General features: G+C 33.1%; 1 protein-coding gene and 1 non-coding gene across 5 annotated transcripts; one reads left to right on the top strand and one right to left on the bottom strand.

Moving 5' to 3' along the window:
* Positions 1-11109: 11109 nt before the first annotated feature.
* Positions 11110-18232, bottom strand: LOC108199444 (nonsense-mediated mRNA decay factor SMG7-like). Of its 4 annotated transcripts, none has more exons than XM_064082687.1 (6): positions 18107-18232; positions 16735-16870; positions 16009-16614; positions 15761-15883; positions 15428-15636; positions 11110-13475 (listed from the first exon to the last, which is right to left on the bottom strand). In XM_064082687.1, the coding sequence occupies exons 2-6, from the start codon at positions 16795-16797 to the stop codon at positions 11504-11506; spliced, it is 2973 nt and encodes a 990-aa protein (XP_063938757.1). In that variant the 5' UTR covers positions 16798-16870; positions 18107-18232; the 3' UTR covers positions 11110-11503. The 4 variants fall into 4 exon arrangements, with proteins under 4 accessions (XP_063938757.1, XP_063938755.1, XP_063938758.1 ...); XM_064082685.1 differs by having other exon boundaries at positions 18045-18221; XM_064082688.1 differs by lacking the exon at positions 18107-18232 and adding an exon at positions 17851-18018.
* Positions 18233-25345: 7113 nt separating this feature from the next.
* LOC135149095 (U5 spliceosomal RNA) lies at positions 25346-25462 on the top strand. Its single transcript, XR_010287156.1, has one exon. It is a non-coding gene; the product is annotated as a U5 spliceosomal RNA (small nuclear RNA).
* Positions 25463-25871: the final 409 nt, after the last annotated feature.

Genomic DNA, 25871 nt, shown 5'->3' with positions numbered 1-25871 from the left:
AAAATTAGTCGGCTTACCTTACAGTCCCCCTGATTTGTACCTTATGTTTCTCCTCTCGAATTAGACAGCAAGTCTATGACAAATATTGGTAGTATTTATACAAATATTGTCAAAACATACTTCTAACCTGAGTAAATATATTTTGTAGCATTAACAATGGCATTAGTCGCATCTATTGGAAAAAAAGTGTCTATTGACATTAGATTTTTTCATTTACATTAGACACATCTATTGGGATAAGATGTGTCTATTGCCATTAGATAAATCTATTTGGATTAAGATGTGTCTATTATTAAAATACACATCTATTGACATCATATATATAGATGTTGCATTGATCATTTCAAAGTGATGGTTCATTTGAAATACACAACGATACACATTCTCTTTTCTTACAGAATTTCTGACTTTATCCGATTGAATTATTTGATAAACCACAAATAACTTCAATCGATACACATTCTCTCTTCTTGCAGAATTTCTGACTTTATCCGATTAAATTATTTGATGAACCACAAATAACTTCAATCTGAAAGTGTTCACACGACTTCAGAAAAATCCAAATTACCATAAATAATACAACAAAATATTCCAGCCTATTAGTCTTTATATGGTAAATGTTTTGACACTCACAAACGGTTAAATTTGATCATAAAAAAATAAAATATTTACAAATTCAGGCAAGTCACAATCTGCATGAACATCGTTAAACCTTTACTACTATCCCTCAATCTACATCACTAAGTTCTGAAAGAAATATTACATATTTTTTTCGTCTATTTGATAACCATCTGATCGGCACAAGAACATTGTAGCTTTTGGACAAAAACAAGAAATACACACTTCTTCAAATATAAGTTCAACCAGAATGTCACTTGAAAACCTGCAGGATCTTCATTTACCCAAGTACAAATAAACATTTAGACTTAGAATTGAAGTCAGTACGTCTTGAAGTCTTCATGTACCTTAACTTAGTTCCCCATGTAGGGAGGACTTCGCAGTTTATTCTCTCATTGTAGTTGCCATTCTCTTTCTTGTAGATACTGTAGAAGTGGTGGCTTCTCTGCTCCCAAGTCTGTCCCGGTAACACATCCATAGGAGATCGGTCTTTGGTAACCATGAAACAGCTTCTCCCTTCTCTGTTCCTCTATTCCGTAGAGAGGCAAATTTGTGTTCAAATGCGGGTTATCCAAATAGACCATTGGACTGGAAGGCAAAGGATTGCCCCACCTGTCGAAAAAATTAAACCTGGAAGCATCACGACTATAAAAGTTTCCAAAGTCTTCTGGTGCATTTACTTGAACTGGCCATATGCGATCATTAGCTTGTTCAACAATATGACTGTTCCTGTACTGGTAGTCTGGTAGAGCATCATGACAATTTTTTATGCTTGTGAATAAAAAAAAAATAGAACTGATTATACTCATTTACAATTTGTTTGCGTAGCTAAAAAGAAGTCACTCCAGAGAAAGCAGTCACTCCAAAAGAAGAAGATGAAGGTGGAGAGAAGGCAATATGGACGTAGAGATTTTTTAGTTTTGGTAAGGAACAGGGTTTAGAGGGAATGGAAGAAAATAGTGTTGTAGCATTTAAGCTGGCCATGATATAGTAAAAGCTTTGATCTGCCCATTGTGTTTCAGAGGTTAACAATCACAATATTCATTTTGCGTCCAAACAATTTAGTAACGATATTTTTAGCTACGCAAACAAATTGTAAATGAGTATAATCAGTTCTATTTTTTTTTCATTCACAAGCATAAAAAATTGTCCAGCTCTATCCTGCCAACTGATCCAATGTTTTTAGAGATGGCAATCAGTTTTGACAAAAACCGAACCCGAACTGAATAGTATTTTTCAAAACCGAACCTGAACCGAATCGAACTGAAATCGAAGTTCAAAAACCAAACCCGAATCACCGGTTTTCGGTTCGGTTCGGTTCGGTTTAGTATAAACCGAAACCCAAAAATTATATAAAAAACATTAAAAAAAACTATTAGAGGACATTATGTTCTACGATATAATTCACAAGTAGAACAATAATCTTAATGCTTGTTAAAGTTGAAATATATTAATGATTAAGTGATAGTTATGTTTAAGTGTACTTATAAATGAAAAATTATATTAAAAAAATTTACAGTCGAAGATATTATTTATGACTAAAGTAAAAAATTGTGACTGGTACTCCAATATTATTGTGTACTTCATAGAACTTGACCTATATTATATAATGATATAAAATAAACTAGTTGAGAAGCCGCGCGTTGCGGTGGCCTATAAAAATTATATTAATAATTTAATATTAATATTTGTAGAATATAATAATTTTGTGGCTGTTTATAAAAAGTATATTAATGATTCAATATTGTTAATTACGTGTAAAAATTGGACTATAATTCATGTTGAAAAAATGAAAATAAATTTCTACACATAATTAACAATTTAAAGCACGATGAATCTTAGTTTTATTTGTGTTTTTGTTTTTTTGAAAAGTAATCATGTTCTTACATTGTCACCTTCCTCCAATTAATCTTAGTTTTATTTGTGTTTTTGGATTGATTGTGCACACAAATATCTAACTTAAATTCATGAGATAGCGGTCTATAACTACCTTTGCTTGTAACAACCTTTATTTTTTTTAATACTGTATGAACAGTCTTCACTTAAAAGTTGCTTGAACGGAGCAAACAGATAATGCATGAATAATTTTTCATGTGCACAAAATAATTCATATAAAAATTAACAACAAAAAACATGTCCGATGAACAAAACAAATATTATAAGAGAATAACCAACAAACATACATCACTAATAGTTAATTTAATGATTGATATCATCCATCAATATCATGTCAAGACTATATTCTTCTCCCGTGTTTGGATTTGTCGACTCCCACATAGCGGTCTATAACTACCTTTGTTTGCAACAACTTTTTTTTAATACCGTATAAACAGCCTTCACTTATCGTTGCAGAAGAACAGCACCACCGAGTTAGAAATCGAGCAAGAGAACTATCACCAGAGAGAGGTAGGGTTGTGGTATTGAGAGAGAGAGTAGGTTGTGTTTAGATGATAAAAAAACCCTGCAACCTATAAGGGGTATTTATAGGTGCAGAGAGACTGTGTGCTACAATTTCCCATAATTAAATAATCTGAAATAAAATCATATTAAAACTTTCAAGCTGCTATATTCCATAAATAATCTGAAACAAAATCAGATTTTGAAACTTGTTTCTAATATATCCGAAACTAAAAAAGGTAGTTCTAATTTTTGATATTTTTCATCCGAAAATTCCAAAAAATTAGAAAATTAGAACGGAACGATGTGAGAGGCGCCACCTACACGCCCCTCGCTTCTCCTTCATATATTTTGAAAACAAAAACACAACAAAAATTAAGATTCGTCATGCTTTAAATCGTTGATTATATGTAGAAATTTATTTTCATTTTTTCACTCATGAATTATAGTCCAATTTTGTAATTTTATATATTAATATTGGTATTGTATCGAGATGTTTATAATATATAATCTAATTTATTTTACAAATATTAATTTTGAATCATTAATATAAATTTTATAAACTGCCACATATTTGTTTTATTTTACAAATACTAATTTTGAATCATTAATATAATTTTTATAGACCGCCCAACGTGCGGGCTATTTATAGGTGGAGAGAAACTTGTTTCTAATATATCCGAAACTAAAAAAGATAGTTCTAATTTTTGATATTTTTCATCCGAAAATTCCAGAAAATTAGAAAATTAGAACGGAACGATCTGAGAGGCGCCACCTACACGCCCCTCGCTTCTCCTTTATATAAGTATATTGATGATTCATACTATCGGGTTCGTTCGGGTTTCGGTTTGGTTCGGGTTTTGGATATTCAGGTCAGGGGTTTTGTTCGGTTGGCCTAAAAATCAAACCCGAACCAAATTAAATCGGTTTTGAAAAATAAAAACCAACCCCGTAACCATACCATAAAAATCGGGTTCGGTAAAAATCATTCAGATCGATTCGGTCGGATATCCGTCGGTTCGGAAAATTTTGTCATCAGTAAATGTTTTATGTTTTATGGGTCACAACCCTTCTTTTGTAACAAGGAAAGACGTGCCTCCTCGTCACGATCATAAAAGGAGTTAGCCCAGGACTCATCTATCCAGCCAGCCAGGCATGTAAGTGGCTCGATAGGGGCCTAGGTAAATTACGCCCGACCAAAATGTCATGATGTCAATGATTGGTTTATTAAGTTTATAAATTTTTAAGTTCTCTTCATTATACGAGAAAGTATCTCGTGATAAAAAAAAATTAAATAATAATCAATATACTTATGTAAAGGAGAAGCGAGGGGCGTGTAGGTGGCGCCTCTCACATCGCTCTGTTCTATTTTTCTATTTTTATGAAATTTTCGGATGAAAAATATTAAAAATCAGAACTACCTTTTTTAGTTTCGGGTATATTAGAAGCAAGTTTCAGAATCTGATTTTGTTTCAAATTATTTATGGAATATAGTAGCTTGAAAGTTTTAATCTGATTTTGTTTCGGATTATTTAGATTATTTATTTATGGGAAAGACAAATTATTTATGGAATATAGTAGCTTGAAAGTTTTAATTTGATTTTGTTTCAGATTATTTACTTATGGGAAAGAATAACATATAAGTCTCTCTGCACCTATAAACACCTCTATAGATTGTAGGGTTTTGCATCATCAAAACACAACCTCCTCTCTCTCAATACCACAAACCTATCTCTCTTTGGTAATAGTTCTCTTGCTCGATTTTTAAAGAAGCGAGGAGCGTGTAGGTGGCGCCTCTCACATCGCTCCGTTCTATTTTGCTGGAATTTTTGGATGAAAAATATCAAAAATTAGAACTACCTTTTTTAGTTTTGGGTATATTAGAAGCAAGTTTCAGGATCTGATTTTGTTTCAAATTATTTATGGAATATAGTAGCTTGAAAGTTTTAATCTGATTTTGTTTTAGATTATTATTAACTATGGGAAAGAGTAGCACACAAGTCTCTCTGCACCTATAAATATCTCTATAGATTGTACGGTTTTGGATCATCAAAACACAACCTCCTCTCTCTCAATACCACAAGTCCACAACCCTACCTCTCTCTGGTGATAGTTCTCTTGCTCGATTTCTAACTCGGACGTGCCGTTCTTCTGCAACGATAAGTGAATGCTGTTTATACAGTATTAAAAAAAATAAAGGTTGTTGCAAGCAAAGATAGTTATAGACCGCTATAATGGAGTCGACAAATCCAAACACGGGAAAACAATATATAGTCTTGACATGATATTGATGGTTGATATCAATAAATTAACTATTAGTGATGTATGTTTGTTGGTTATTCTTTTATAATATTTGTTTTGTTCATGGGACATGTTTGTTGTTGTTAATTTTTATATGATTTACTTTGTATACTGGAAAAAATTATACATGTATTTCATTTTTCACCATGAATTATAGTCCAATTTTGCAATATTATATATTAGTATTGGTATTATATCGAAATTTTTATAATATAAATTTATTTTATCCTACAAATATTAATTTTGAAACATTAATGTATTTTTTATAAACAGCCACAAAATTATTTTATTCTACAAATAATAATATTAAATCATCAATATAATTTTTATATGCCGCCGAAACGCGCGGCTTCTCAACTAGTTCTATATATGCTTTGATAAATTTTTTCGATAGGTAAGATTTATTAGGTATAAAAATTATTGAAATAATAATAAAATTTAAGTTATCTTTTAAAGTGTTTCAATATAATTTTATAAATTAAAATTTGGAAAAAGAAAAATCACTAAAAGAAGATTATTTTCAGATTCTTGAATTCTGATCACGTATAACTTCTTTATGTACGAATAAATTGATTTTTAATTTATAAAGCGCGCAAAAAAGTTTAGCCAAAGCCTATCAATCATCAATATACTTATATAAAGGAGAAGCGAGGGGCGTGTAGGTGGCGCCTCTCACATCGCTCCGTTCTATTTTTCTAATTTTCTGGAATTTTTGGATGAAAAATATCAAAAATTAGAACTACCCTTTTTAGTTTCGGATATATTAGAATCAAGTTTCAGAAGCTGATTTTGTTTCAGATTATTTATGAAATATAGCAGCTTGAAAGTTTTAATTTGATTTGATTCAGATTATTTGATTATGAGAAAAAGTAGCACACAAGTCTCTCAGCACCTATAAATACCGCTATAAGTTGTAGAGTTTTGGATCATCTAAACACAAGTACTCTCTCTCAATGCCACAACCCTACCTCTCTCTGGTGATAGTTCTCGGTGGTGTCGTTCTTCTGCAACCATAAGTGAAGGCTGTTTATGGTATTAAAAAAATAAAGGTTGTTGCAAGCAAAGGTATGGACCGCTATGTGGGAGTCGACAAATCCAAACACGGCTCCCAACATTTTCGGTCTCACCGGATTAAATTTCCATCTGGTCCGTTTTTACGTAAATAAATTCAGTCTGAAACAAATAGATGGAAAAATATATATTATATATTTATATTAATTATTATTATATAGTTATATAATACATGTTTGACGGATGTAATTATATTGGATGAAAAATATCAAAAATTAGAACTACCTTTTTTAGTCTCGGATATATTAGAAGCAAGTTTCAGAAGCTGATTTTGTTTCAGATTATTTATGAAATATAGCAGCTTGAAAGTTTTAATTTGATTTTGTTTCAGATTATTTAATTATGGGAAAAAGTAGCACACAAGTCTCTCAGCACCTATAAATACCCCTATAAGTTGTAGGGTTTTGGATCATCTAAACACTACTCTCTCTCAATACCACAATCCTACCTCTCTCTGGTGATAGTTCTCGGTGGTGCCGTGCTTCTGCAACCATAAATGAAGGTTGTTTATACGGTATTAAAAAAAATAAAAGTTGTTGCAAGCAAAGGTATAGACCGCTATGTGAGAGTCGACAAATCCAAACACGGGAGAAGAATATAGTCTTGACCTGATATTGATGGATGATATTAATAAATTAACTATTAGTGATGTATGTTTGTTGGTTATTCTTTTATAATATTTGTTTTGTTAATCGGACATGTTTGTTGTTGTTAATTTTTATATGATTTACTTTGTATACATGAAAATATTATTCATGCATTATGTGTTTGCTCCGTTCAAATAACTTTTAAGTGAAGGCTGTTTATACAGTATGAAAAAATAAAAGTCGTTACACGCAAGGGTACTTATAAACCGCTATCTCACAGATTTAAGTTAGATGTTTTTGTGCACAATCAATCCAAAAAACTTGGATGAAGATGACAATGTAAAAACATGATCACGAATTAAGATTCGTCGTGTTTTAAATTGTTAATTACGTGTAGAAATTTATTTTCATTTTTTCACCATGAATTATAGTCCAATTTTATATATTAGTATTGGTATTACATCAAGATTTTATATTATAAAATTTATTTTATCCTACAAATATTAAATCATTAATATACTTTTTATAGACAACCACAAAATTATTGTACTCTACAAATATTAATATTGAATCATTAATGAAATTTTTATAGGCCGCCGCAACGCGCGGCTTCTCAACTAGTTGTCTAAAAATTAAATCCAAAAAATTGAATCACAAACTCAAAAAATAAAAAAATTATCATCCTGAAGATTAACATATCAAGGTAATTATTACTAGCTACTAGCTAGGTAACGTTTATCCAACTTAATCGCGAAAATAGTATTTGAAAAAATCAAATGCACCAGCACTGGGATTTCTTGACCCTGTTGACGGAGAATTTAGACCTGGAACTTGCAGAGTTGGCTCCATCTGGATGCTATATCTTCCCTGAGAATTTTGGTTGCTAGCAACCTGCAACATAATAATATTAATTTAGCCTTCATCTCTCAGCTAAAATAATAATTTAGACTTCACCCATGTGTAGAATTAATTTTTACATTTTGTAAGACTGTATTCATACCCCTGAAACCAGCAACGAGGACTGCGCAGAAGCTTGATGCTGCTGGTGGCTGTGGCACAATAACTCAATAAGCAGGATTATTACAAAAGCCATTCAAAGAATAATTAAGAAAAAAAGAGAAAAATTCATATTTCAGATTATTTATTTATAAGTTGATTATATACCTGGTACCGGATACATTAGGCATTGAGTTTTCGAACCATGGTCTGTCTATTCCAGGAGTTGGCACAAATACAGAAGGACTAGGTTCCATTACGGAATCCTTTCCCTTGCAATGAGAAGTGTTGCCAACTAGTTGCGGGCTCATGGTGCTGACAGATGTAAACCTGGGGGAGATGTTTTGTAGCATGGTCCCTGCAGTCATTCCTTCAGAGAATCCAGGAGTTGGCAGTACAAAGGACGTATCCATTGTCGAGGCATCCCTCGAAATTTCCTAAGATTTTTCTTGAGTTAATACAGTAGATACATTAATCAGAAAACTAAGGTTGTGTTCACTTCATGGAATGGAATGAGGGGAGAATGGAATGAGGGGAGAATGGAAGAAACTATATGAACAAGTTTTATGGAGATTGGAGAACGTATGAGGCAATAATGATTAAATATGAGTGAGTTAAAATTTATCATGAAGAAGATGATAGGAAAAGATGATGAACAAATGAAATCAACATTCCTTTCGAAACATGTGGGTTAGATTTTTAGTTAAAATAGTTAGAATGGAATGAGTGAAGGAATGAAAATTATAAACAATTTCACTAATCACTCACAATTTGTAATATAAATTTCATTCCATTCTCCACTCATTCCATTCCATGAAGTGAACACAACCTAATGTTGTGTTTGGTTGGGGTGAATGATTCCGGAAGGAATGGAATGAAAAATGAACTATCTTATGGATAATTTTTAGAAATTTCAATCTTTCCTCCATTCCATTCCTTGCATCATATGCTAAATATCACACCTTCAATTTGAGATGGAATGCTCCATTCTCTCCTATCATCAAATTCTTCTCAAATCTCATCATAGTAATTTTGCACTCCCTCAATTTTTTTCAAAACTTTCTTCCTATCTCTATTAGTTTCAAGTATTTTTACTCATTTCATTCCATTTCATTCCATTCTCCCCAACCAAACACAACATAAGGCTCTGTTCACTTGGATGGAATGGAATAAGGGGATAATGAAATCAAATATTATATAGAACTTTTATGGAGAAAGAAGAAAGAATAAGATAGTAGTGACTAAATATGAATGAGTTTAGATTTTTTGTGATAAAGATTGTAAGGAAAGATGATGTTGAAATGGAATGAACATTCCTTTCAAAACATGTGGGTTAGAATTCTAGTTAAAATCATACGAATGGAATGATCGAAGGAATGAAATATATAGGCATTTTCTCAAATCAACCCTATTTTAGATTACAAAATTCATTCCATTCTCCCCATTCCATTCAATCCAAGTGAACACAACCTAAGATTAATACACGTGACTCAAATATTTATTTGAATAAGTAGAGGATTTTACCTCGCATCCTGGGATGTTGGAATAGATGGAGAAGTACTTGTTCCAAAACACTTCCCACCATTCAGCTAGAAAGCCTTGAGGAGCATCGATCACTTAAAAGAAAATCAAATAAATATTTCACAAAATCATAATTTATCAAATTTCAGTACTGCATGAAGAAAATACATGAACTGTTAAATGTATGGCTGACTACAAATTAATGAAAAAACTAAAATACTGACCTGGGTTTAGCTCAAGATTTGCCTCTTCTGCAAATACCTTAGCAGCCTCATGCATGTTATTTTTTCTCATATGATCGTGAATGTATAGCATCAGCCTGAAAATTCAAAAATTATCAACTCTAAAATGAAATAATTTCGAAAAATCAGCAACATGACCCCAACACCTTATGTGGAAAAGAATCACTACAGATAGAGAATAGCTTACATTCTTTGAGTATCTTCCTCCCCAAAATCCATTTCACCAAATAGCAGGTGCGCGCAAACTGGCACGGACACCAGTTTATCAAATAAATAAAAACAATGTGAGACGAAACAATGTGCCACACTGTATTTATACTTGGAAAGGAGACAGATTTATGTACGGACCACGAAAAAAAATAATGAAAAGTGTGATGCTAAGGGAAACTGATAGTAGTGAGCATATAGTGTCCAAAACGTGAACACTAATCATGCAAAGCAAAACGTTTTACTTTCTTGAAACTGAAGAATTACATAACAATAAACTTTAGGGACGCTATAAAGCTATAATAATCCAATTATTATCATTATTTGCTATGATATTTTTTTGGCCTTACATGCATGAAAACCATAATTGACTAGCATTTACATGTGAGTAGCTAAAGGCTATGCTAGAGATATATGTATACTCACAATTCTAAGTTTTTTTGTACTACTTGAACCCCAACATTCGGAAGACCGAAGATTTTAACCGAAATATAATAAAAATTGCCAGCACTGCAGGCACGTTTATTCCGAGTATAGAGGATGACCAATGTGATCATATATCAAATGTATAGTGTTTGATCAATTATTCTAGTGAATATAAGAAAATTAGTCGGCTTACCTTATAGTTCCCCTGATTTGTACCGTATGTTTCTCCTCTCGAATTAGACAGCAGGTCTATGACATATATTGGTAGTATTTATACAAATATTGTCAAAACATACTTCTAACCTGAGTAAATATATTTTGTAGCATTAACAATGGCATTAGTCACATCTATTGGAAAAGAAATGTCTATTGGCATTAGATTTGTCCATTTACATTAGACACATCTACTGGATGTGTCTATTGCCATTAGACAAATCTATTTGGATTAAGATGTGTCTATTATCAAAATACACATCTATTGACATCATATATATAGATGTTGCATTGATCATTTCAAAGTGATGGTTCATTTGAAATACACAACGATATACATTCTCTTTTCTTGCAGAATTTCTGACTTTATCCGATTGAATTATTTGATAAACCACAAATAACTTCAATCGATACACATTCTCTCTTCTTGCAGAATTTCTGACTTTATCCGATTAAATTATTTGATGAACCACAAATAACTTCAATCTGAAACTGTTCACACGACTTTAGAAAAATCCAAGTTACCACCATAAATACAACAAAATATTCCAGCCTATTAGTCTTTATATGGTAAATGTTTTGACACTCACAAACGGTTAAATTTGAACATAAAAAAAAAAAATATTTACAAATTCAGGCAAGTCACAATCTGCATGAACATCGTTAAACCTTTACTACTATCCCTCAATCTACATCACTAAGTTCTGAAAGAAATATTACATATTTTTTTCATCTATTTGATAACCATCTGATCGGCACAAGAACATTGTAGCTTTTGGACAAAAACAAGAAATACACACTTCTTCAAATATAAGTTCAACCAGAATGTCACTTGAAAACCTGCAGGACCTTCATTTACCCAGGTACAAACAAACATTTAGACTTAGAATTGAAGTCAGTCTTAAAGTCTTCATGTACCTTAACTTAGTTCCCCATGTAGGGAGGACCTCGCAGTTTATTCTCTCGTTGTAGTTGCCATTCTCTTTCTTGTAGATACTGTAGAAGTGGTGGCTTCTCTGCTCCCAAGTCTGTCGCGGTAACACATCCATAGGAGATCGGTCTTTGGTAACCATGAAACAGCTTCTCCCTTCTTTGTTCCTCTACTCCGTAGAGAGGCAAATTTGTGTTCAAATGCGGGTTATCCAAATAAACCATTGGACTGGAAGGCAGAGGATTGCCCCACCTGTCGAAGAAATCAAACCTGGAAGCATCATGACTGTAGAAGTTTCCAAAGTCTCCTGGTGCATTTACTTGAACTGGCCATATGCGATCATTAGCTTGTTCAACAATATGACTGTTCCTGTACTGATAGAGCCATTCGGATGAGCTCATTCCAAGAAGTGGTGGATAGCCATCAATAAAATTTGCAAGCCGTGGGCTAAATGGTCCATGAGTAGGAGACAGGTTTGGGTACCTAGTGGTCGGTGTTGGACCTAATATTCCTTCGGCTTCTCTGATTTTAGCTCCAGTTTTAGACTCCTGAAAATTTGATGAATGGCCCTTCAACCAATTTGCATCAGCAGGTAATTGTGGTGCTGAAGGCAATGGAGCCACATACAGAGGAGAAGGGTTATAAGTAGTTGGAGAAAATTCTTTCTCATTCACAGATAGGCCACCAAGCGATGCAGAAGGCATTTCTGCAATCGGATCTAAGTCATGTCTATGAAATGCCTTTGGCCCTTTATCACTATCAGCATGCATACTTTCTCTGTTGAACACCCAGCCACTCAGCGAAGGAGGCCCAGCAGGATATGCAGATGAATCTATTACAGTTTGTTCTGGTTGGCTATATGGCTTGCTGAATCTGAAATCTGTGGTACCAGAATATAGTTTGGGAGACTCAAGCTGACCTTGGTTTTGTGGAAGAAGCAAGGATGTAGCACGGCGCAAAACTTCGTCAGAAGAAGCTGTCTGATCATCTTTTTCATGTAATGACATCTGACCTTTTGACATAAGCAAACTGTGTATCGGTTCTGAGTTATGTCTGGTTATAGGATTGAAAAGAATTACTTCTTCATCGTCCACAGAAGCATTTTCGTTCTTTACACTAGGCTTATCTTGATTTTCCTCAGAAATTTCTTTTTCATATAGCTCATCATGTTTCAATTCCTTAGCATGACTAACCTTCATTTCTTCTGCTTCTCTACGATCAAAACTTTGAATCATTTCCGCTGCATTAAATTTTCTTCCAACTTTATCATAAGATAGCCACTTCCGTGTAGTTTTAGATACCTCCACAATTCTCATTGCAGCATGAAGAATGCGATGAGCACGACTTGTGTATCCATTGTCATAATTCCTAATTTGTTCCCCCTGAGTTGAGAAATCCAATTGCATATGAGCATGGGCTACTGGTGAAAAACCCCTCAACTCATAATCTTCCCAAAATGCATTACGGTCTAGGAACTTGACCTCACCTTCTTTATTATCAAGATGGTTTAGAAGGCTACAGAATACACCAAAAAAGTATGCTGCAGCATTCTTAACATTTTCATGAGCACTGTACAATTCTGCTTTGTCAAGAACTCCTACCAGCCACTCAACGAAAACAAGCACAGTGAATAACAGAGGACAAGAGTCCCCGTTCATATCCTCGAGACATCTCTCTATCACACGGCCCATGAAAATGAATGTGGTAGTCCACGCTAATTTGCTGAAAGCAGACTGCTCTGTCTCATTTTTATCTACTGATGTGTTCACCTTCGTTATTTCAGGAAGATTATGGATGATTATGATAAGAATAGAAACAAGTTGAATGGCTCGATAAGGGCCGCTTCTTGCTGCATCCAGACGTCCATAGGACTCCAATGAGACTTTCAGTTCTGTTTCTTTTAAAGCCAGCACAGCTTCCAATTTTCTTAAGGTTGAAGAAAAAGCACAATGAAAGTCCTCTAGCCTGCAGCAGATATAACAAATTTGCTGCATATTAGGTCAAAAATTATTGATAACTTGGCACAAGCATTATTTACTTTGGTATCATAATCATATACGTAGTGTCAAAAATGAGATGCATGAAAGGCAGATTTAGCTAATATTTTTGTGAAATTACCTAGTCCAGTAATGATTATGAAACCATCCAAAAAGGCCAAAACATATTGCTTGCAATTAAATTAACTTGGTGTATGCTAGACAAAATTTATCTAAATCAAGATATCCATATTTTATCATCTTGTGCAGAAGTTTCCAAGAGCACACAGAAAACTAATGTGTATATGGAGGCAGCACAACATTTTTTTCATAATGCAGTAAGATAACAGCTGCTTTCATCGTATGACCATAGAGCATCAGTTGTCATGAACACCATGAGAACCTAGATATTACAGGATTATTTGCTGCTCCCACATAATTAAAATCAAATCACTTAAAATTAAACACTCTATGTGATACCAAAGCTTGAAACTTTGACTTAAAAGGATAGTTGTCCAATAAGTTACAGATAAAGATATTAGGATTAGGGAAGAAGATAGTACATTATAGTTAAAATTAAACTAGTGAAGATTAGAAGCAAAGAAATCATAACCTAAAGATAGTGGTGGTGTTTTTTTAGTATTTTTTACTACATAAATAGAATTTGAATCTCTTATAATAATAACTACTTGTGTCTCTTGGTCTCTCACATCTTTTCAAACCGAGATTGATCACACAGCGTCAATCACATTTACATATTGGTAGACCAACAATACGGGTATTGCAATATTCCGTCCTAGATCCTCGACGAATCAGCACCTAAATATTATTGGATAATGTTCCATATCTGATTAATCTAAGGTCTAGATCATGTACCAACTCAAGCAAAACATGTGAACCAAGATGTTTCTAAACATGTTTTTGTCTTAAATTCCTCAGCATTAACTCATTTATCTCCACGGAACTGTTTGTCACACATTGAATAATAAACTATATCAAGTTGAATTTATTATGCTCTGATAATACATGCCAAGAAGAAAGCAGCACCTTAAAGGTAATATGATGGGTACTGTGTACCAGTGCCTATTCACTCATTTCTGTTTTCCACTCAGGGGAAATAATTTGGGGACGAAGACATTTGTTGATGTGATTACAAGAGAAAGATGCTGATAGGGGTGGTGTAATCTTATTATTTTATATATCTACTAAGAAGTTAGTTAGACATAATATCTATATCCAAGATTGTTAAAGACACTGATCTTCACGGACTTCATAGTAATCTCGTCAAAGACACCGTCTCTAGTTTTACAAGTTGTGATTGCTGAATATGGCATGAGACTAAAGAGTTGATACTGGAGGTCTTGAAATGGCAATGGTTAAACCATATAATTTCAGTGATTTAAATATGATGATGATGGTTTGGTTGGGGGGGGGGGGGGGGGGGGGGGGGTATGGGGTATGTATGTTCATAGTCTATTGTTTAATGAGGAATGATTTAGTGCAATCATCTAGCGAAACCAAATCTACATGCATCAATTGGTTTCAATAAGGCTTAATCCGTGAATTCAATGTTAGAAATTTTTATTTAGCAAAAAAAGACCAACACCTTAAATTATCTGTCCCTGCTAGGTTTCTGTAATACTCCATGCAGGATTGGGAGGCTGACTTTATTATGATCTTCAGAGCATGTCAATAATGATGAAGACTGTTAAGATGGTCAGTAGCTACTGGTAGTATATCATAATCTTATGTTCACAAGATGGGAAGAAGAGAAATACAACTAGCATGAATAATAACACTAAGTAATCAAACAAAGACACTAATATTTTCATTGGTGCACAAACAAGACAGATGTTAATAATAGAAAAGCATGATATAATATGTTGCGCGATATGACAGAATTAGATAAGAGGTGTTGGATATCATATACTGAATAATTACCTTGATTTGACAAAAAAGAAACTTATCATTCTGACAAAGAGAGGCCATAAATCATTAATTCCGGATGAAGCAAGTTCAGTAACTTCCAACTTCTTGTTTGAGGAAACACTAGATTCTTGTGACTTAGTCCTGAGGAAACATCTCTCTGATGGTCTGGAAATATCATATTGTATCTCACTGGAAAGTGAATGAACTGGAGAAGACTTGTTCTGCAATATACCAACAACAAGAGAAACAGGACGAAAGAAAAAATAAATTATAGCAAAGTTTGTTCCTGAAACATAGTTGTTTTAATAATAGTGAATATTTCAAAGAGATAGGAGTAGTTCATACCTTTTCAAAGAGCAACATTAGGTTGTCCCACGCATCTGGAAAAGGCTCTTTGATGGCCAGACTTCTAACACAGTGATACAAGGCAAGAAATTCATCAGCAACGTATGTTGCCAATAATGCCAACTGCATATAACTTGAACAGTTACAAAACTACTTGCAAAGAAATAAACCACTAGAATCTACAATCTTAAAGTTCTGTTATGTTGATTAAACTATCATATTGCTTGTTATACATAGATAGAACATACCTGATTATGAGGATTTCCACTATCTGGGTAAACCGTTGCTGCTTCAAAGTAGTAGTTAGCAGCGACAGACCACTTACAGTTTCGATTTTCAGATTTTTGACAAAGTTCCTTGTATCTAGCAAGATCCCCTAGACAAACTAAAAATCGATGGCATGCATATTGACATTTAAGTAAATTTGCAGGTACAACTGAGAAGGAGCTGTAATCCTTGCTAGAAAGTAGCAGTTCTTCGGAAAGCCCACAACTTTCTCTCATTTTTCTTATCATATCCTTGTAAAATAGACTTGCATCTGACAGAAATGTTTTGAAACCTTCGACATGGTCTTCAATGTTGTTCTGCAGACTAGCAACATTCTGTGACGTTCCAATTTTCTTGTTTTCTGCACTACCAGATGAATGTCGTATTCTTTTCCGAAACTCATCAATATGCTTGTAGTGAAGCTTCCATAAACAATATTCAACATCTTGAAGTTCCATTCCTTCGCGATCATTTATGATCATGTCCTCATAACCAGACCGAGCTTTGTGATATAACTCTTGAACATCTATGCGTAATAAACCTTTTGAATGGATCAAAGCCCACAATTTCCTTTCTGCACTAACGACCTGGAAGCAGAATATCCAACGATTAGAAACTACAGAAGGGCAGCATGCATATATAAAAGTTGTGAAAACATATACAAATAGCAGTTATAATTTATAGAAAAATGAAACCAAACGCAGTACCTCCAATAAGTTATTTTCCTTTTCTCTATCATCTTCATCTACTGCATGTGCTTCAGTATTCATTGTTTCTGCGACTATTCTTCACCTAACTGAATCTTCTAACATGTGGTGTTCCTCTGTCTGGTGTATCCGCTTTCTGCCAAGTAAATCTCAGTAATTAGGCTCAGAAAGAAAAACGAAATTAACTGGGAAAAGAAGGGAAGGCTATGTGACGCAATACTTTAATCTTTCGAACATCTCTGCTCAAGTAAATAATATATTCTATAAAGGTTGATTAATATTACTTAGTACTACAAACAAACATTGGCGAAATGACTCAAACTGTAGCCACAATTAGTTATTTTATAAACATAGATGCAGTGCTCTGCTCAACAATGACAATTAATATGATAAGCAATGCATTAGCAGTCCAAAATTTAAAAGTTAGTTCAGCCCTCATGTATTCCAGATCAATGACACCAAATTGTATTAGATATCAGTCAGATATCGTCATTAATGAAATCAGAACGCAGCTTAATTGTATAAGAAATTTCCATATCTAACAGCTACAAAGCATCTGCTTTGAACTCCAAAATCCTGATATCATCAATCAAGCTCAATCTGAGGTAAAGAGTACTAAACAAGAGCATATTTTAGTACTTTCGGGATTAGATGAAATAACAAAGACTGCACATTACCAGCCAGAAGGTTCTCAAAATTACAAGTGCACCTACTAAATCAAGGACCTTATTCAAGTCATAGAATGCGCATAACATACTAATACACCTTCCAAATTCAAATATCACCTTTCAAACAATAATTTATTCCGATGCTTCACCTTGAAAACTAATATAAGTGCCCCTCCCCAAAAAAACATAGCCTCAGAAGATAAGACTTAATGAACACTTCTTCACTATAATCCTCATTATTTGTATAAGTTCCGAATCGATTTGATTAATTCCCGGATAAAGTTTCCAAAATTGTGTTTCAAGCTAATGATGATTAAACTCCAAGTGGGGAAACAACTTTAAAAACCCTTAATTCTTGCAACAGAAAAAGGCAAAAGTATAAAACACACATAATAACAAAATTTAGCATCCAACTAAAAAAACAGAAACTAAGCATAGAAATTCCTACCATAGAAGTTAAAACAATCAATTCATCATCAACCATTTCATACAGAAAATTACAGTCTGCAGTAATGCATATCAACTAAGCAGATAAGATTTTAAAAGGAAATAAATACACATATCAAAAGATCAACAAAAAGAAAGACCCATCAAGTTAATATGATCAAAAGCAGAGAATTTGGTTTAGATGAAGCAAAGTACCTGAATAATCCACACTGTTTCTTGAAATTTATGGGATAAAGTTAGTTAAAATAAAGACTTACAAGGGAGCATAGAATAGACTAGCTTTTTGAAAAGCAGAGAGAGAGAGAGAGAGAGAGAGAGAGAGAATGAAGAGCCGGGAAAAGAGATGATACAAGTGAATACACGAACAACTGTGAGTTTGTATAACAGTTGTGAAACAGACAAAACAAAGGGTGGCTTGTCTGCCTTAATTACATGTACTAAAATGACTACTCCACCCTTTTGTTTTCAGTAGTAATATTTGTTTGGATATTATTAAAAATTGGTGTATATTCAATAATAGAGCTATCAGTTTCTGTGTGATATTTCCCTTGTAATCCAAGCTACTGTCAAATTTTAGATTTTCTACTTTGTAGTCTGCTGCATTACTTTCCAGGCTAGTCTCTGTCCCACACCATCACTCCTTAACTTCGTATTACTATGATATTTTGTTATACAATCAACTTCTTCATTATAAGGGTATCGATTTGTTTTGGATTCCTCCCAAAACATCTTGATCGTTTATATTTAAAATAAATCTTATTTATTTTTACGATGTGAAATTTGGATTGACACTCGGTCAAAGGAGACAACTTTTTGCTCAGAATCAACTTCACAGTTGTTGAAAAATTGCACATTTTTCGAGTGAAATCATCCAACTAATTTTATGAATTAGCTTATCAATAATTTTGAAATCGACAAAATATATATTAAATTTATGGAAATTAAGTATATACTATTTATGTTACATTTACATGACATTGACCGAAGAGAGCAAGTAAACCTCTACCAAAAATCCAAAAGAAACACGGATAGAACACCAAACACATTACTAAAACATGTAGCTGTAAGAGTTGTTCAACCTAGGATATTAAACTACAAACACAAAGAGAAAGTTGACATGTGTGCTTCTGGTCAATGGAGCTGTTATTAGATAATTTAATGTCAAATATTTGAGCTCATATTAGATAATTCGGTCTTTCTAACGTGTGCCCAAGGGCATACAATAAGCACCAACTTTTATAGAAATGGCTTCTTTTGATTGGTGGAATTGGTGTGAATGCAGGGGGGCCATTAACATTTATTATTCATCCACCAATCAAAAGCTAGTATTCTCATGGGAGTTAGTGACTAGTGTGTGCTCATGGGCACACCATAGAAAATTAGTAGATAATTTAATGTTTAGCTACTCTTTTATTTATTATAAATAGAACACTGTTCATAGTCAGTCTTTTTCTCCAGATGTAAATTACCAAAGTGGAGGGTATCATGGTAATCAACCTAATTTCAGTAGTGTACTAGTACTATATGTTATAAAAATCGGTTATTTCGACACTTGGATAAAACACTGTTAAAAAGAAAAATGGAACAATATTTCAAAATAGTTAGGTCGTGAGTGTGGCCCACAAGGGCCCAGGTGGTGGTGGATAAGTTGATGATGTGCCCCATATACAGGTTTGATGAAAATGATTGAAAGAATAGTTTATTCTCCGGTTACACCAGTCATTTCTGCTGTGACCTGTGGGCTGTGGCTTCCATTCATGTTGTACTGGAATAATGCTTTGTAGTGTGCTCTAGATTGTTCACAAGTGAGAGCATTAACCGAGAGCATCAGAGCATCTTCAAGAGACTCCTTGTTGGCTCCTAAATATAATATAAACAATGTCACTCTTAGTAATTTAATACAAAATTAAGAGTGTACACTCCGACAATGCTCTCTATATCTCTTCTAGCCATGTGGTGGCTCTTAACTTTGAGGAGAGTGGAGAGAGAAACAAGAGGCTCTTAGTGATTTAAGAGCCACTTAAGAGTCTCTTGGAGCAACATTTTGCCTCTCCCTCCTCAAATCTCAAGTTAGGAGCCTAAATGAAGAACCTCTTGAAGATGCTCTTAACGGGTCTGTTCGGCAAATTAAATAAGTGATTCTTCTAGTATTTTAAGCGGGTGTTTGGGGGAGCTTTTAAGCTCGGCTTCTGGAGTTATATATAAGTTAGAAATAATTATTTGTATCGTTTGTGTAATAAGTCGAGAAATATTTATAAAAATTTAGGAATACTAGCTTTTGTTTCACGACTTCTACTTATTTCTCAAACACTCTAATCACTTATAATTCTAAACTTGATTCTAACTTTAATTCACTTTTTTTATTTTAAGCAAAAAGCACTTATTTTAAGTTCACTCAAATGGTCCCTAAGTTACTTGTGTTTCCTTTCCTGCATACCTTTTGGCAAGAAGTGTTTTTTTTTCACTTTAAAAGTCAAAAGCTGTAGTTTTTTTTGACTTTTTAAGTGATTTGTATTTTATTATGAAGTTCTTAAAATTTTAATGTATAATACATTTTATTTATTAATAAAATTTTTGTATTTTAATAATTTTTTTAGTTTATAAATTTGAATAACCTAACAGTTAATTGATAATTTATAAGTAAAATTATCTAAACACTTTTAATAACTCGTAAATCAAGTTCACGTATCAATAATCTTCTTCTTTATCACTTCATAAAATAAGCCAAACAGTTTCGACATCTTCGCGAATAACAAAATTTGACCAAAACGATGGGTTATACAAGTTGGTTATTACAATTATGTAAAATTGATATTAAAAAATAATATATAATTTACAGGGGATCGAGTCATACGTCTTTCTAGTCGTCTAAGAAATCTACTCGAATTCGGTATCCCCCATCTGCAGCTTTCCCGAAAGAGGTTCAATATTATGAGTCCTAGATGGTCTCGAAGCATGTTGATTGGCTCAGGACTTTTCGAATCCTGCTCGGACTCGGATTCTCCCAAACTTAACGTAACCGCGGCTCCACGACTTACCCCAAATGCAAGGGTGTGTCTCTACTCCCCAATGAAGATTACTCACCAGACTACAGAGATAGAACCTTCCAGAAGATGTCTTTGAGAAGATCTATCAAGCTCCCAACGAGGACAACATGCTAAAATACAAAGCAAGGCCTTCTCTAATCTTCATCCACTACTCCCCAATGAGGGTGGCTCATCGGAATACGAAACAAGTTCTTCGAACATCAGCGATAGATCCCATCAATACTTAAGGTGTCCCCTAAACATTAAATATTCTCTCTCGCTCTTTATTTCTTCATTAGATATTAGTCGATCTTTGGTGTGTCCAAGGTACACGACGCTCCGTGTCTTCACTCATACATGGCCCAAGTACTGGTCCACAATTTGCCTATTGTTCCTTACGTGAATCCGGCCCATGCAAATCAGCCCATAGTAAATTTTGGGTATAATAAAGTTCTTGTGTAATCTGATACAATGCATATGGATAGAATGAAAATACCGAAGACTAAAGAAGATAAAAACAGATATGTTCGGCAATTAATCTCTAAACATGGTTAAGGTCGGTGAAGAGAACCATGCCCGTACTTCAATGTACAAGCTCATTGTCTCGCAATGCAGTGCTACTTAAAGTGATAGACTAAATATATAATTGCCAATTGTATAGAGAGATATGCGGAATAATGTTATAGAGATTTATAATTACAGTTGTTGTATATACGCTCCTAAAACAACGTATACAAGATTGTATTAAATTAAAAATAAAAATTATTTTATTCCTTAATTAATCTCAGTTATTCATTACTTTTCTAATCCAAATGTAGTTTTATTGGTTTACAAGGACTAAAAAAAATTATACTATACTGAGCACAGTTCATATATTCAAATTTTAAGCACTACTCACAATCAACTATCCATCAATAATTAAGTACGCTACTCATTATAATTATATTTATCCATAAATGATAAAATTTTGAAAGACTGATATATATAAATTACTATTTCACGAATAAATACGTATACGTATTTGAAATTCCGCAGCGTTACAACTTACAAGTTCTCTCTCACACAATATATAAGATTAAACAATCATCTTTGTATATTTGTAACCCTCTAGATAACGAAAATGAACTTAAAGAAACAAATGAAAAGTATTCAATCTATTGGTACTTATAAGAAACGCTCAATGAGTAATTTGTTAATTAATCTCAATTTACTAATATTAAATTATTTGTACAAATATATTCAAAATACAGTTCGATAAATATACCCAATTTTGTTTAATATATCCGATAAATATATGTTAATTCAAAATGACCTATTAATTATTTAGATACTCTAAAATTAAAATTCTCATCTTATTCTAATATGAATAGATTTTCAATAAATTAAAATATTAAAACACATATAATAAAAAAAAATTCTAAATCACCGCTATACCACAAGGTTATAAGCTACTACTATCAATATATATACGGTGCTACTCCACTATAAACCTCTCTTATAATAAAAACTAAAAACTAAAATAAAAAACCTGTAAAACAACCCTAGCCATTTTTTCTCTTTCCTCTCTAGTCGCCTCCCTCTTTTCTCATTCAGACGGGGCTTCCACCGATTTTCCGATGAATAGCCCCAAATTCCTCCATTTAATTGCTTGTTCTTTGATTGTTCTTACTTGTTTCTTTAATTTTCTTAATAAATCTCCCTCTTTGGGCAAGTTTATTTAGATCTATATCTCCGAAACTTTCGATTTTCGTTCTTATTCACTTCCAGAGGGTTTTATGGATTTGTGAGTGGATCGATTATCTCCCAGTGTAGGTTTGTGGTACAGATCTAATCGTTTTACTTTGCAGTTAGATTTTCTCTCGTAGTTTTATTATTTGTCTCATATTGGGTATGAAGACAAGCCTGTTATTTTATTCGGTGTTTGTTCTACTTGATCATTCTTGTGGATGTCGTATGACTGTTATTTATTGAATTATGCACTTATTTTCAAAAAAAACCCTATAAATCACATCGAAATATATTGAATATGGTATGGAAATTAATTATCGGGAGATGAAGAAAAACACAGTGAAGTTGGATTTGAAAACAAGTAAACTGATTGACGGGAAAAACTAAATTTAGAATAGAGGGATTTCGTGGAAGCATGTGTGATGGGCATAGGTTTATTGTGTGTGGTGAATTTAGGGCGGATTTGAAAAAAAATAAATTGATTGACGGGAAAAACTAAATTTAGAATAGAGGGATTCCGTGGAATCATGTATGATGGGCATTGGTTTATTGTGTGTGGTGAATTTAGGGGGGCATCAGGTTAGATTAATTAATGGTTTAGATTAGTTTGTACTCCCTCTGTTTTTTAATATTAGACGTTTAGACTTTTGACACACATGTTTAGGTGAGTTGATCGGACAGTAAAAATTGTTATTTTTGTTTGATTTTTTTAAATTGAAATTTTGATTATATAATTTTATTCAAAAAAAGAAATTTTAAAAAATAATATTTTTAACTACTCGGTCAAAGCACTTAAAAGTACGTGTCCAAAGTCATAGCGTCAAATATTAAAAAAACGGTGGGAGTAGTTTGTATTTTATTTCTTACCCGGTTTGTGTAAAAAAGAAAAGAAGCACTTTTTAGAAGTTACAAATGCTAACTTTCTTCTCAGAGCTTTTGTTCTCTTCCCAAACACTTTAAGGGGCCGTTTGGTTAGGGGTATTCAGGAAAGGGAAAGGTAATCAGCCTGATTGATTCCCTTTGTATGTGTTTGTTTTGTAAAAATCATCATTCCCTTTCCCCTTTTTTAGTAGTGGGTTTACCCAATAATCCTCATATCTCATTCCCCACCCCGAGCTAAGTATTTGGATTCCCTTTCCCCAACTTTTTTGTATTTTGAGTTATAATTCATATTTTAAACAATTAATATAAAAGATCATCATATAAAGTATTTTTAGAAATTAAAAATAATTTTTAATTTAGTTTTTTAAATTAAATATAATTGTGACATAATTCACATGTTAATTTATTTTAAAAAATAATAATATGGTTAATAAATTATATTAATTTATTAGAATGTAAATAAATTATCTTGGTATAGATATGAATACATTTAACTCTTTTGAAATTATATAATATTAAAAAAAATCGAATATAAAATTAATCACACAGATTTCCATTATGTTTCCGCAACAAAACCAAACAGGTAAAACAATTCGGGATCATTCCTTTCCTTTCTCTGCATTTCTCTTTCTGGATTCCATTCCGTTTACCCGAAGCGAACCAAACGGCCCCTAAACTTATAAGTCTTAACTTGCTTCTAAATTCTACTCCCTCCGTTTTGAAATATAGGTCGCTTGACTTTTCGGCACACACTTCTCAGTCTTTTGACCGCTTAGTTAAAATTGTTGTCTTCAAAATTTTCTTTTCTGAATTATAATATTAATCATATATTTTTATTCAAAAAAAGAAAATTTTAAAAATAATGATTTTAACTATGCGGTCAAAGGACTTAGAAATATGTGCCAAAAAGTCAAATGACTTATATTTCAAAACAGAGGGAGTATTTCACATTTTTAATTTAATCAACAAGCACCTATTTTAACCTTACCCAAACGGCCCCACTGGATACTTTTTCTTTCTCAAATACTTTAATCACTTATAAGTCTTAACTTGTTTCTAACTTCTACTTTTCTTCTTTACTTCAAACAACAAGCACTTATTTCAAGGACGACCAAGTCCCAAACGGCCCCCAGATTTCTCCCCTCAACTCGTTAGAGTATGAAATCTTTTACGGTTCTTGAAATATATGCATATTTCGAGTGATAATATAAAAATAAATGTTTTGATGAGGTTTTAGTAATTTTTTATATGCATATTTCGAGTGATAATATAAAAATAAATGTTTTGATGAGGTTTTGATAGTGAATTTAATGACAGTTTTTCGTAAAGGCCGAAAAATAACTTGCGTAGTTCCGTCATAAGCTTTTGTTTTCTTTCTATTTTTATGATAAACTGTTCAATTTTTAGCTTGGTGGGAGCCTTTCGAGCCCAAACTCAAGTTGTAACAAAAATTTAATCAAATGTCGAAGTAAAGTGATATTAAAGGCTAAATCTCTGATTATATGAAAAAAGAGTGGCTAAATCCCTGATTTATTAGAGGCTAAATCGAATAATTTCATAACTGAAAATCTGTGATTTATCCAAAATTTTCAGATTAATACTTGTAGGTAAACCGATCTGGTAGATAAATCGATTAATTCTGATTCTCGATAAATATCCTAAATCGATTAGTACAACAAATAATCTATTTACTAAAAACTTATCATTTATTTACTGAAAATTCAGAGTTATGCCACTAGATGGAATTGCATAGCAGAAGCGCTTTGTAATGGGAAGAGAATCCCACATCGTAAAGTTTATTAACTACCTACGGCCGCTCAGTTATAAGTGTGCACTATCCCATGCTGTTTAAACTTACGCAGCCATGTGGTGAGCACAAAGCGAACTATTCTTTCGCCTTTTACTAAAGAATACCGTGTGCTCGCCACTCACAGTGGCATACGCCTATTTTTGGAGAGTTGTTCCCTTGGAGCGACTCCTGCAATATGAGTTCAAATTTTTATCACGAAGAATGTCATTGTAGTGGAAAATTTTCTCTTCATGAGCCTGGCAAAAAGAGAAATATTTTAGGGGTGGTAACCCGACCCCGAACAAAACCCGGTTGACCCGAAATTTTCTAATAAGTTTAATTCAGTTTTAAGTATTTTTTTTATTGTGTTAGGAGTTTTAAGTAATTTTAGTTCAACTCGAAATCTATATTCAGTTTTAAGTAATTTTAGTTTAAGTAGTTTTAGTTTAACTCGAAATCTATTCGACATGAACACGACCTGTTACTCGAAATTATCAAAATTACCGGACCAAAATTTCAGGTTTGGATTTCGAATCTGACACCCCAAGATTCACTCTAAAAAATTGACCCCAGATTTACTCGAAAAAATTGGATCAT

Source organism: Daucus carota, chromosome 8 (assembly GCF_001625215.2).
Source record: "Daucus carota subsp. sativus chromosome 8, DH1 v3.0, whole genome shotgun sequence".
Lineage (NCBI taxonomy): Eukaryota > Viridiplantae > Streptophyta > Magnoliopsida > Apiales > Apiaceae > Daucus > Daucus carota.
Note: the sequence above shows the minus strand (reverse complement) of the source record. Positions and strands in the feature narration are given on the sequence as shown.

Coding starts and splice junctions, on each gene's coding strand:
- LOC108199444 (XM_064082687.1), bottom strand. CDS start 16,797: ATGAATACTGAAGCACATGCAGTAGATGAAGATGATAGAGAAAAGGAA. Junction 16,615..16,734: donor AGGAAAATAACTTATTGGAG/GTACTGCGTTTG, acceptor TTCTGCTTCCAG/GTCGTTAGTGCAGAAAGGAA. Junction 13,476..15,427: donor TTCTTTTTTGTCAAATCAAG/GTAATTATTCAG, acceptor TATCTGCTGCAG/GCTAGAGGACTTTCATTGTG.